At 37.0% G+C, this 13,934-nt stretch overlaps 1 protein-coding gene across 1 annotated transcript in view; it reads right to left on the minus strand.

Moving 5' to 3' along the window:
* The window catches only part of LOC127454389 (lysophosphatidylcholine acyltransferase 1-like), an 81,757-nt gene that overhangs the window by 51,476 nt on the left and 16,347 nt on the right, over positions 1-13,934 (minus strand). The window contains exons 2-3 of the mRNA XM_051721569.1: positions 7,292-7,431; positions 3,366-3,580 (exon numbers count right to left, since the gene is read on the minus strand). Of these exons, the coding sequence (XP_051577529.1) occupies positions 3,366-3,580; positions 7,292-7,431 (355 nt within the window). The remainder of the gene's footprint in view (positions 1-3,365; positions 3,581-7,291; positions 7,432-13,934) is intronic.

The following is a 13,934-nucleotide window of genomic DNA, read 5'->3' on the forward strand; positions in this document are numbered from 1 at the left end:
TGAAAGCCAAGCTCATGTTGCTCTGTGTGGATTATTTCAACATCTCTGCACCTTGTTACATTGTTTTTGGGTCTGGTTTTAATTTGGGATTATCTGCTGTAACGACATGCCATTTCCCACATTCCAGTTATGTTTCATGAGGCAATAAATGAAAACGTGACAAAAACATGTATGTACAGTTGAAGTCAGAAGTTTACATACACTTAAGTTGAAGTCATTAAAAAAAATTTGTAACCACTCCACAGATTTAATATTAGCAAACTATGGTTTTGGCAAGTCTTTTAGGACATCTACTTTGTGCATGACAAGTAATTTTTCCAACAATTCTTTACAGACAGAATGTTTTGCTTTTAATTGACTAATATTACCATTCCACCTACCTTCAAACTCAGTGCCTCTTTGCTTGACATCATGGGAAAATCAAAAGAAATCAGCCAAGACCTAAGAATTATTTTTTTTTTTGGACCTCCACAAGTCTGGTTCATCCTTGGGAGCAATTTTCAAATTCCTGAAGGTACCACATTCATCTGTACAAACAATAGTATGCAAGTATATACACCATGGGACCAGGCAGCCATCTTACCACTCAGGAAGGAGATGCATTCGGTCTCCTAGAGATGAACGTAGTTTAGTACGAACAGTGCATATCAATCCCAGAACAACAGGGAGCTTGTGAAAATCTGGAGGAAACAGGTAGACAAGTATCCATATCCACAGTAAAACGAGTCCTATATTTAAATAAAAAGGCTGCTTAGCAAGGAAGAAGCCACTGCTTTGTCATACCACCATACCACCACCACCATAAAAAAAAAGCCAGACTACAGTTTGCAACTGCACATGGGGACAAATGACCCAAAATGTTTGACCCAAGTTAAACAATTTAAAGGCAATGCTACTAAATACTAACAGTGTAATGGTAAATGGTCTGCACTTATATAGGTTTTCAAAGCACTTTACCCTGTGACTCATTCACACACACACACCAATGATGGCAGAGCTGCCATGCAAGGTGCTAGCCTGCCGTTGGGAGCAACTTGGGGTTCAGTGTCTTGCCCATGACACTTTGGCATGGGAGTCATGTAGGCCGGGAATTGAACCACCAACCCTGCGATTAGTGGACAACCTGCTCTACCACCTGAGCCACAGCTGCCCCAAAGTGTATGTAAACTTCTGACCCACTAGGAATGTGATGAAACAAATTGAAACAAATCATTCCCTCTACTATTATTTTGACATTTCACATTCTTAAAATAAAGTAGTGATCCTAACTGACCAACTTTGGGGCGATCATTTTCGCTTATTACTTCATGAAACATAAACAGAATGTGGGAAATTGCACATCATTGCTTGCAGCAGAGCACTGCGATTAAAACAATCCCCAAAATAACCTAACACGGTTCATAGAAAAATTTTCACAGAGTAACTCAAGATGGCTAAAAACAATAGTTTTTGAGTGAAATGAATCTGCTTGTTGTATTTTACGACTTTTCTAACATTATGACTCATGACCAGTGCTTGATTTGAGCCAGATCCTGCCAGATTCTGTTCCGGAAAATGTAAGATTTGGGATATTTGCATCCTGGTAGTTGTTTTAGACAATCCGGCATTAACCATAGCATTGTCAAATTGCAACAGTCTGTGTCTGTGTGTGTATGTGTGTTTGAGAGAGAGAGAGAGAGAGAGACTGCAGGTGTGCCTGCTTTCTTTATTAGAGCAAAATCTGTCTCATTGGTTGATGCTTGTAGTTGCATGTGCTCTGAGCACAAATATCGCCAGTCTAACTGGCGATATTTTCTTATGTCAGCGAAAATGTCAAAAAAAAAACAATCAAGCTTATAATCATTATTTAAAACCACAAATAAAGCTGATAGTGATCCTGATCAAAAGAGTTCACGAGAAAATGAAACTGCACCCCTGGACAATGCTGCTAATAATGCTAATCAGGAGAAACTTTCAATTCACATGAAACTGGGGTTTAAACACACAAACTTTAAAAATATGACAAATTAATTTGATCTACCAGACTCATTCACCAAAAAAGCGACTTTAATCATCTGTTTGGGAGCATCTGAATGACCAAGGGTTATTGAAGACAGCGGATGTCAAGAAGTGAGAGGACTGAATTCATATAAAGTTACAACAATGGGACAGGATGATTCACAAGTCGTCCAACAACAAACTAGTGAGTTTAATTTTTTTTTTTTTTTTTTGCTGTGGTGCTTTAAAAGGGATGAACTGAGAGATGCAACTTGTAAAGTTCAAGCTTGCCCGGGATGCAGATAAGCAATGTTGTGCCCAATATTGGAGAGACTATTATTAATAATTGCATACCTCCTATTTATATTGTGTATTTATCAGTTTTCCTATTGTATGGCTGCACTTAAGAGTCCATATATCCCTTAGAAATGTGTCCACTAACACGTTTAATTGTGATATGAAATTAATTGTTCTGTTGCATAATAAGAATGATAATCGTAAACCATTTAACTGTGATTTGTTTTCTCAACCAGTAATCTAACAGTCAAAAACTCACACTACGGCATCCCTAAGCAGTCCATAGGTCATTGTTTAGTGACATCATTGTGTGATCCGGGAAAGCTGAGGTCGTTTGTTCAGCATGTTAATCATTGTTTTTGATCCGGCAATTCTTCATTTACAAATTAATCACTGCTCATTACTATTCGATCTGTATGATATTACCTATTCCATTATGATTGTTGTGTTCACATTTCATAAGTTATACAGTGGAACTGTCACAGATGTAGTAAGCATCTATGAAAGAGACGTGTATAAGCACACATACAACACAAACCATGCATGCACATGCAGTCTGGCTGCAATCATAAATATTACACCATGTCACCATGTGGCCCCCTGTATAATTAACAGCATTTGCTGGGAGAAAATGTATTTTATATATGCAAAAGGGACATATACCCACATGAATCGATATTGAATCAAAATCGCAATCAAATCCGAGAGCTTGTGAATCGGAATTGAATCAGGAAATCTGTATCAATACCCAGCTCTAGCCCTCATAAATGTAAATAATGCCCCTGAAAATCAAATCCAGGTGGCAAATATTGCCCCTTAATGGGAAAATTCATTTCTGACACAGGCGGTCACGTGTACAAGTACTCATCTGACTTGTGTCAGTAAGTTATGGAAGTTGAGACCTTTTTGCAGCTTAGTTTCAAATGTCTTTTTCGGGGAGGTTATAGTATGCTTTCGTAGTACAATGAACTCTTTAATCTCAAAAGACCAAGGGAAATGGGATTCCTTATGATATGAAATGATATATGATATGATACATGATATGACTAATGAAAAAAACAAACAAATCAAGCCAAGAAAGGAATACTTACTTCCCCAGACAGGGATGTCCTTGCTCTCAGCTTTCATCACTATGGATGCCATCGTCATGGTGACAGGCATGGCGTCAAAGTATGACGAGTGTGGGGCGAGGGTGAGGATGGGCGCCTCCGCTGGCAGAGCCTGTCTGCCTTTAATGCTGATCCAGTGAAACCCGCCTGCAAACCACATGACCCGCATGATGGTCTTTAGCACCAGGTCCACTACCCTACAGAAGAAGCTTGAGTTAGAGAGATCGACTTACATTCTTGGGTATCTTTCAGACAGTTTTAGTGTAGACCTTAGTTTGTTCAGTGTGAAAGTTGTCTTCTAACCTCACATGCACAGAGGTGCCACACTTGTGCCCATTCAGTTCATGTGAACAATAGTATGGTTTGTAGTTAAATCGCTTAGTATGTCATTGTGTCACTGCATGTTGATGTCAGACATGCCGAAAATGTTCTGTGAAGTCTTGTGCACACACATCAGAATGCATGTGTTTACACTACAAATGAGATGTAATCACACGTGTCCCGATAATTTTCGGAAATAGTCAGGATCACATGGTGTTTTTCCACTTGGTATCGGGTTCTTTGCTAGAGTTCTGACTGGGAAGTTGGGCAAACTGGAAAGTGGCTTTCCAATTTTACATCTGAAAAGAAGGCAATTACTGCATTAATTAGGGGTCATGCAAGGTTATTACTAGTTATTAACATTACTGGGCTTAATTTGCGTCTTTGTAAAGTGTTTAATTTGAGGCTGGAAATACAGACAGTTTCCTAGTGGGGATCTTGAAATAGTCATCACAAAGACAACAGCATGAGTGTGCGTCATTAAGACTCATGTGTTGTCAGATTAGTGTGACTGTCATCTCTCTAGCGTGAGTCACATTTCACTACATACTGTAATCATTGACAGCCGGCTGAATCACCCAACTCACCTCTAACAAATGCTATAAAAAATAATGAGAGTAGTTTTAATTGCTTTTAACATATTAACAGGTAAAAATGCTTTGCTTAAAGAAAGTGATGGGTCAACATAGATGACTTGTTGTCCATTAACCAACTAGTCAAACAGTGAGGTTGGCTGTTTTTTTTTTCCTTGCATATTTTTAGCAGTGGTGCTTTAAAGGAATAGTTCAACTGAAGATATTTTGATAGAGTTCTGAGGTGTTTTTGTCTTTACAATGCAAGTCAATGGGGTCCAACACTTTCAAGCTCCAAAAAAGAAGGCAACAAAAAGGTAATCCATATGACTTGAGTGGTTAAATCCATGTTTAATGATGTGATCCGTTTGGATCAAGCACGAGGAAGTGTAATCGAGCTTCAAATCATAACTGAGCCAATGAGACTGCAGATATCAAGATTTAAAGTGAAAAAAGAAGTTAGGCTACATTTTGGTTTGTTTCTCACCCAAAACAGATCGTATTGTTTCATAAGACATGGATTGATCCATTGGAGTCTGAACCCAGAGTATGAAATTAGCTGTTTAGCAATAATCTGAATATAATATGTAAAAAATAAATAAATAATAATTTAGTCATCTGCCCTCCAGTGTGTAGGATGAACTGTAAGAGGTCTCGGAGTGACATATGACAAGAAATGCCTTCAGACACATAGAATCGCGCTTGAAGAAACACACCTGATTGTATTTAAGAACAGACTAAATAAAAGCTGTCGAAGCAAATTATCTCCAACCATCTCCGGAGGTGCTCTGAGTTTAGTATGCTTTATTTCCACAGAACAGTTCATGTTTTAGATGCATCATGAACGCAACTCTCAGGTTCACTGTATTTTGACATTATCATTCCAATAATTCTAGGTATTTGTAGCTGTATATTTTACTGTACAAAGCAAAGGGCATGCAGCGAACACTGGGACTTCAGGTGAATTATCGTGTACTCATATTAATTCAGTACAGCCTCAGAAATGGTGCTTGAACATGAAGTCCCTCTTCTGTGTTTGTCTTTACTCTAGCATCTACAGTACTGTGCAAAAGTCTTACAAGTCTTAAAAGTACAAGATGTTTCACAAAAGCATTTGTCTTAAGATGGTTATTTATATCTTCAGCTTTAGTGTGTCAATAGGAAATATAAATGTTAGACTCCCAAACATTACTTTTGCAAATAGAAAAGATTAGAATAGAAGAACAGGGAGCCCTGCAACAGATGTCATGGCCCCCACAAAGCCCCCCACTGAACATCGTGTCAATCTGAGATTACATAAAGAGACAGAAGCAATTGAGACAGCCTAAATAGATAGAAGAACTGTTGTGAATTCTCCAAGAAGCTTGGAACATCCTATCTGCCAACAACCAAGAAAAACTGTGTGCAGGTGTATCTAGGAGAATTGGGGCTGTTTTAAAGGCAAAGGTGGTCACACCAAATATTGATTTAGCTTTTTTATGTTTACTGGACTTTGTATGACATTAACTAATAAATGAAAAATATTTATTTCATTATTTTTGGAAGACATCCTCACTATGCAACATTTTTCACAAGTGCCTAAAATGTTTGCACAGCACTGTATGTGTGTGTTGCAATTTTCCTTTATGATTATTATAGTATTATTGTATTATATGCTTTTATAAATATATAGTCTATATATATGTTATATTCTACTATACTCAGTTTATATATATATATATATATATATATATATACACACACACACACACACACACACACACACAGTATATAGGTTGGTTGGACCCCAACCATTGTATGGAAAAAAAACAACTCATTCCTCCTTCAGAATATCTTCGTCTGTGTTCCGCAGAAGAAAGAAAAGAGACGGCATAATGGGGAGTATATGAGACAACTATAATTTTTGGGTGAACCATTCCTTTAATTAACGTGCTGACAGCGAGCTGTGCTTTAGCTGTTAGACAGTTTCCAAAACCCCCTTGGAAATGTTGCATCTTTAGATTTAGACATCTGTATTTTGTTCCATTGCTTTGTGCTTCGTCTTGTTTTCAAATGCAAAAATGTCTTATGTCTTATGTAAAACATCCCCGGGTCAGGTAAAACTGAAAGGAGCCTAATTATTTAATGATTCACTAAGACCAATATGTCGACCAGTTATTCAGGCCACCCAAAAGATATGCATGTTTAGAATTAAAAAAGATGTAATTTCTCACATGCCTACAGCAAGCACTGTGATGTTTACAAATGTGCAAATATCACCCATATGTTGCAAATGAATTCTACCCATCAACTTCCTCATTTAAGAAATAGCGGATGTGAACTGAAATACAACCACAAACAAACCATAAACATTGTAGCATGTTTAGAAAAAGAGACGTTTTGAAAGAAGATTGAAAGTCTATGCAATGTCTTTTTCCAATAGTGTTAATTAGATTAAAGTCATGTAATATAGGGCTGAACGATTAATTGAAATAAAACTTATATTGCGATATGACCTTGTATGTTTATTGCGTTTTAATTAAGTATAAACAGATAAACAGTCTGTACGTGCTGCTGATTTGCTGTTAAACTTATGTTTGTTTTGTTTTTTCATTTATATCGACCATCCTGCTCTCTAGATACCGGTATCGGCCATTGAAAAACCCTTTTCGGTCGACCACTAATCATTAAGAGATCTTATAATAAAGTGGTACACAGTGTAGAGGTACAATGTGAATCTGAAGTGAATTTGTCTTCTGTGTTTCACTTTTAATATATGTAGTTTGGTTCTTTCTAAGATGTCTCAAGTGTGAGCACCCTCCTACAATATTTCTATTGGCAGTTGCGCATGTTTGCCCATGACTTGGTTTTGGTCAAACAGGACCACTTACTATTTTTCATTTTATGTTAATATATAAAATCACAATTACAATATTTTTCAAAAATAATCACAATTCGATTTTTTCTCCATATCGTTCAGCCCTAATGCCCATTCATGCATTTTATCTATTTAGTGTATATTCAAAGAGGGATTACTTTCTCCATAAGCACTGATGCTCCACTGCCGACTCTGAGCGGCCAATGGTAGCGATGAAGGCAAATGGCCAGGCCAACAGCATCATGAACGCAGCGATGAAGAGGCGGATGGGGAAGAGCGTCAACGTCATCAAGCCAATCTAAAGAAGAAATGACATGGGGAAAACAATTATTATGATATCATATTTAGATTATGATAATAAGACTTCAGCAAGCTACATGTCAAAACAATAACCTAAAATCACAGAAAATGACAAGTACAAATCTAGATTTTTGTTTCACTTGGTTACTCACTGACCCAAGTAAAAAAAAGCTTAGCCCCAGTTTTTATGATATTCTGGTCCCTATATACAGGTGCATCTCAATAAATTAGAATGTCGTGGAAAAGTTCATTTATTTCAGTAATTCAACTCAAATTGTGAAACTCGTGTATTAAATAAATTCAATGCACACAGACTGAAGTAGTTTAAGTCTTTGGTTCTTTTAATTGTGATGATTTTGGCTCACATTTAACAAAAACCCACCAATTCACTATCTCAACAAATTAGAATACATCATAAGACCAATAAAAAAAACATTTTTAGTGAATTGTTGGCCTTCTGGAAAGTACGTTCATTTACTGTATATGTACTCAATACTTGGTAGGGGCTCCTTTTGCTTTAATTACTGCCTCAATTCGGTGTGGCATGGAGGTGATCAGTTTGTGGCACTGCTGAGGTGGGATGGAAGCCCAGGTTTCTTTGACAACGGTCTTCAGCTCATCTGCATTTTTTGGTCTCTTGTTTCTCATTTTCCTCTTGACAAATACCCCATAGATTCTCTATGGGGTTCAGGTCTGGTGAGTTTGCTGGCCAGTCAAGCACACCAACACCATGGTCATTTAACCAACTTTTGGTGCTTTTGGCAGTGTGGGCAGGTGCCAAATCCTGCTGGAAAATGAAATCAGCATCTTTAAAAAGCTGGTCAGCAGAAGGAAGCATGAAGTGCTCCAAAATTTCTTGGTAAACAATGGACCAACACCAGCAGATGACATTGCACCCCAAATCATTACAGACTGTGGAAACGTAACACTGGACTTCAAGCAACTTGGGCTATGAGCTTCTCCACCCTTCCTCCAGACTCTAGGACCTTGGTTTCAAAATGAACTACAAAACTTGCTCTCATCTGAAAAGAGGACTTTGGAACACTGGGCAACAGTCCAGTTCTTCTTCTCCTTAGCCCAGGTAAGACGCCTCTGACGTTGTCTGTGGTTCAGGAGTGGCTTAACAAGAGGAATACGACAACTGTAGCCAAATTCCTTGACACGTCTGTGTGTGGTGGCCTTGACCCCAGCCTCAGTCCATTCCTTGTGAAGTTCACCCAAATTCTTGAATCGATTTTGCTTGACAATCCTCATAAGGCTGCGGTTCTCTCGGTTGGTTGTGCATCTTTTTCTTCCACACTTTTTCCTTCCACTCAACTTTCTGTTAACATGCTTGGATACAGCACTCTGTGAACAGCCAGCTTCTTTGGCAATGAATGTTTGTGGCTTACACTCCTTGTGAAGGGTGTCAATGATTGTCTTCTGGACAACTGTCAGATCAGCAGTCTTCCCCATGATTGTGTAGCCTAGTGAACCAAACTGAGAGACCATTTTGAAGGCTCAGGAAACCTTTGCAGGTGTTTTGAGTTGATTAGCTGATTGGCATGTCACCATATTCTAATTTGTTGAGATAGTGAATTGGTGGGTTTTTGTTAAATGTGAGCCAAAATCATCACAATTAAAAGAACCAAAGACTTAAACTACTTCAGTCTGTGTGCATTGAATTTATTTAATACACGAGTTTCACAATTTGAGTTGAATTACTGAAATAAATGAACTTTTCCACGACATTCTAATTTATTGAGATGCACCTGTATATGGCTTGGTCCCTGTACACACACATATACATATAGATAGATAGATAGATAGATCGATAGAACATCATAAGTCACTTTAAAAAGTAATATAAAACCTCTCTTCAACAAACAACATGATTTCATTCTTGTCTATAGCACAAACACTGTGGGTTTCCGAAACACTTAGGGTTAGGGGTTTAGAGAACCACCAACTCAAAGAATAAGCAATAATGATCATAATGCTCGAGGCACTGTACAGGACAAAAGTGAAAGATGGATTAACACCAATCCCAAAGACTCACTCTCACAAAAAAGACAGAGCTCTCTCCGCATCGGGACGTAATTTCAGAGTCAGTACTAATAGCCTAGATAAAGTGATTAGGGATGCACCGATATGGAATTTCTGGTCCGATACTGATAATTCACAGCTCATTGCGGCCGATACTGATACCCGATATTTAAAAAAAAAAAAAAATTTAAATTTTTAATCCTTTAAACTGGAATTGTTAGCTAATTCATTAAAAGCTTCTCATTTGAAAAATATGTGTCATTTAAAAGCTTGAAATTTGTACTCGCTGCTATTTAACGTTTGCCAGATGTAACATGAACCAGAAATGTGCCTTTATTACACACGAATGCTGATTTGAATGACAAATAAATGAAAAAACAGTTGCATAAATTATATGGTGCCCATTTCTATAAGTGTTTATGGTGATCCTGATAATTCACTCACAGAGAGAGAATAATGAACTTCAAACAGCTGTGATAATGCTTTAAACCAAAATGTGGTGATAAACATAATGTAACGAAAATTAAACAAAACACACAATGCAAACCCTAATCTCTGTATACATGGTGTAATATTTATGATAGCATTATTAATGCCTCATGATACATAAACAGAATATGGGAAATGCCATGTCATTAATTACAGCAGATGATCCCAAATTAAAACCAGACCCAAAACAACGTAACAAGGTGCAGAGATGTTGAAATAATACACACAGAGCGACATGAGCTCGGCTTTTATGCTGCTGTCCGAGTCTCTGCCTGAAGGAAAGACGCCGCATGCAAATAAACCAAAACAAATTATCTGCAAAATATCGGTGGTCATTTCATTAATGTCGCAATAATAATATTTGGATTTTCCAGGTTGTCGGCCAATAATATATCAGCCGCCGATATATCGTGCATCCCTAAAAGTGAAGGATAGTGATGTTGAGATAAGTGCCATATATGCATCATGATGTGAACTGTATAACGATGTAGTTGTTGATCCCCAACCACAGTACAACTATTTACTCGATTTATGAAACATAAAACTCACTATAACTAGATAACTTGAATAAAACAAGTCTAGAAAAGGCTGTGCATTTGAGTGAAATATCAGTAACCTGAGCTGGGGCTCTTGAAAATGGCAGGTGTGACATGGGAAGCACGTCAACAGCTTAGAACGCAATAAAACCATGTAAATATTAGTAGTGGTGCACCCATCAGGAAATTTGAGGCTGATATCAATCTCCGATTTTTTAACACTAAGATCGGCCGATACGGATACAGATTTTTTCTTAAAGAGCCCTCTGCAAATTTTTGTAAGTTATATGCTGCAGTTATATGTTTATGCCCCACACAGTAAATTTACGGGAACATTTTACAAAAAGGTTGCATTTATTAACATTATTTAACAACATTACTGTAGTTAACATGAACTAATGAACTTAAATGTTAGTTACAACATTTTTTAAATCAAAAGTTATTAGTTAATGCACATTAATGCACTATGAACTAACAATGAACAATTGTATTTTTATTAACTAACAATGATTAATAAATGCTGTAAAAATATATTGTTCATCGTTTGTTCATGATACCTAATTCATTAATTAATGTTAAAGAAATGAAACCTTTTTATGAAGTGTTACCAGAATTACATTAAAATTACATTAATTGTGAATTGCTAACATTTAATTGTATTGAAAACAGTAATGAATAGTTTTGTTGCCAATATCAAAAAGTCCATGAGAGCATCACACACAGCAGAGATACTTTCAAAACTAAGAAAAATATATCCATTACAAGCTGTAAAACTGCTCCAGTGAGAAATCATTAATATCTATGACTTGTTTACAGTCTTTGGCGTCTTGTTGTAACACAAATCACTATTTATTAAGCAAATGCGTGAAGACGCTGTGCCGTTACTGAAGGTTAAACAGTCACATCTGTTATTAGTGGTATTGTGACCAACATTAATCTGATTTAAATTGGGATCCTCACAGAATAGCACTGAGATGAGTGACTGATGATGAGATATTGAGAGCACCTGCAGAGTGCTCATGTTAAAGCTAAGAGCACTCATGTTCACTCAAACAGTCTCTATTGCTCCACACACCGTCTGATTGTCACGACTCGCGTTACATCACATGTACTCGGATTTGTATTTGCATGTTTAATTCATTTTTATACCCATTAGCAGCCTCTTTATCCTCTTCATGCTCACTGTGCAATGAGCCGTAATGACTCTAGAAAATGGGCAACTTAATATTCATACACATTTAATTCTTAAACATTTTTAAAACAAAACAGCATATTCATGTAAATTACATCATGTCTGAAAGTTTTAAGTCGTGAATGCTTAGAATTGCCACCAATTCACCTCCAAAGGCCACTCTGTCATGCTTCAAGGGCTGAGCAAGTGCTCATTCATTAGAGTAGCAGTGTATGTGTGATTCCCTGCGTGCTGCAAAAAAGATCAGCCCTGATTCTAGGCACGATCAGCTGAACATGCATTTAAGATGAATATCGGCCGATTTCGATCGGTGCACCCCAAAATATTAGCTTTCCTTACCCCAAAGCATCATTTAAAAATTCCATCCTTTGATTCAAAAAGCATGCTTAAACAGAAGCAAATCTTATCTGCAGACTGCTGTTACGGGCATGGAGGATATCTAATGTCAATATTTGTCTTGCTCTTATCAGCACTAGGCCATATTTGCGCACTGATAGCTTTCAAAGTGACCAATTAACAACACTGGCAAAGTGTGGCTTGGAAGAGCTCAAGATGCCTAATGGTTTTCACTGAGCCGATCGAATGGAGTCGATCGCAGACCAACAGAATGCCAAATCCCATTTCAATGCGCAGAGGCATGGGATGAGCGCGCTCTAAAAATACAATTGCTCTCCATCTAAGAGTACAGGAGTCAAGGGCCAGGAGGACGATTGATTCTGCTGCTTTTACCAGGTTCGTGCAGGAAAACATTACAACAAATAATTAAAAAAAAATCATTAATTTAGCCAAAATAATGCTAATTAAAGGTCATTAAAGTCCTTTAAAAAAATGAAGATTTATCATTTACAAATTCTCATGTTGTTTCAAACCCATATGACTTTTTTCTCCATGGGACACAAAAGGAGATTCAGGCAAAAAACAAAAAAAAGTTATATTGCTATTATTTTGAAAAAATATTGCGATTTAAACTGCAATATGACAAAAAAAAAAAAAAAGTCCCTTTTGACCAAACTTTGGTAGTGTTTTAGGTTAGGTTACTCTTTGAGGGTTCACACTTGAGTCCTCTTAAAAAATAACCAAAATCGGAACTTTTTAGCCACAAACAAGCAAATAAAAAAATAAATTAGTAAAACGAGGAGAATAAATAAATAAATAAATAAACAACTGTCTTCGTATTCCACTGAGAACCTGTTTTTGTCCACTTTGAGATTGGATGTCAGCCCAGTATTCATCATCATTATCTTTTTGGAACCCAGTCAACTTGAATATTATTTTATTTAATTTTATATTGATTATTATACAATAGTAATGCATTTCTGTAATGAAATCTTAACTTGCACAGGGCATTGCCATGCGGTCCACTTAAACCAAAGAGTTCTAAATGGTCAAGATTATATTTTGGCAACATATGCAGAAAGAGTCAGCGTTTACTTAGTTGAGTTCACATTTACAACAGCTGTTTGCTCCTCATTTTAACATCTCCTCTGTCCACAAATACCCAGTGCCATGTGGTTTATTATTGTATTTGTATATTAACTTGTAGCGGCCAAACATTTTCAGAATTCCGCAAAAGTGAAATTAAAGTGAATGTGGAGCTCTTTTAATAAAATGCGCTCACCGCAAGCAAACAAAACCGAACTCGGAGCACATCTGTTACTCTGCGCACAAGATGGAGTTGTGAAGCCCTTTTTCATACAACAAAAGTGTTTGACGATTCCACGGCACACCTTAGAGGACAGGAAGATAATTTATTTCCTGAAATAGTTTTGCGCTCCTTAACAATAGGTTTTGTGTTCCCTCGCAACTGCTTTATCCATCCCTAAATAAAAATAACCATGGTTTTACTAGTTACCATGTTATCTGTAGTAAAACCATAGTAATCACAAAACTACAGTAACTATAGGTCTGCTACACGATCAGAATTTAAGGGGGGCTCAGGGGGAAAAAAATTAAACGAATTGACAATAATACCCATGAAATTCAAAATGTGGGTCTATGATTATTATTATTTTTTTATTTATTTTTTTTTTTACATCTGATATAGCCTAGGTCTTAATAGTTTTGTCTAAGCCAAGTTATTAGATTGTTAATTAGTTATTAATTACATAAACATACAGTCTGCATGTGAAGCTGCTGCAAAATGAATGTGTGAAGCTGCTCATATGCTGAAAACTCCACATTTTATGAGCAGCGCACACTAAGCTTACTGTAATAGATGACAGAAGAGTGCGCTCATTTACTGTGATGAGCGGAGCACCT

This window comes from Myxocyprinus asiaticus, chromosome 16 (genome assembly GCF_019703515.2).
Source record: "Myxocyprinus asiaticus isolate MX2 ecotype Aquarium Trade chromosome 16, UBuf_Myxa_2, whole genome shotgun sequence".
Taxonomy (NCBI): domain Eukaryota; kingdom Metazoa; phylum Chordata; class Actinopteri; order Cypriniformes; family Catostomidae; genus Myxocyprinus; species Myxocyprinus asiaticus.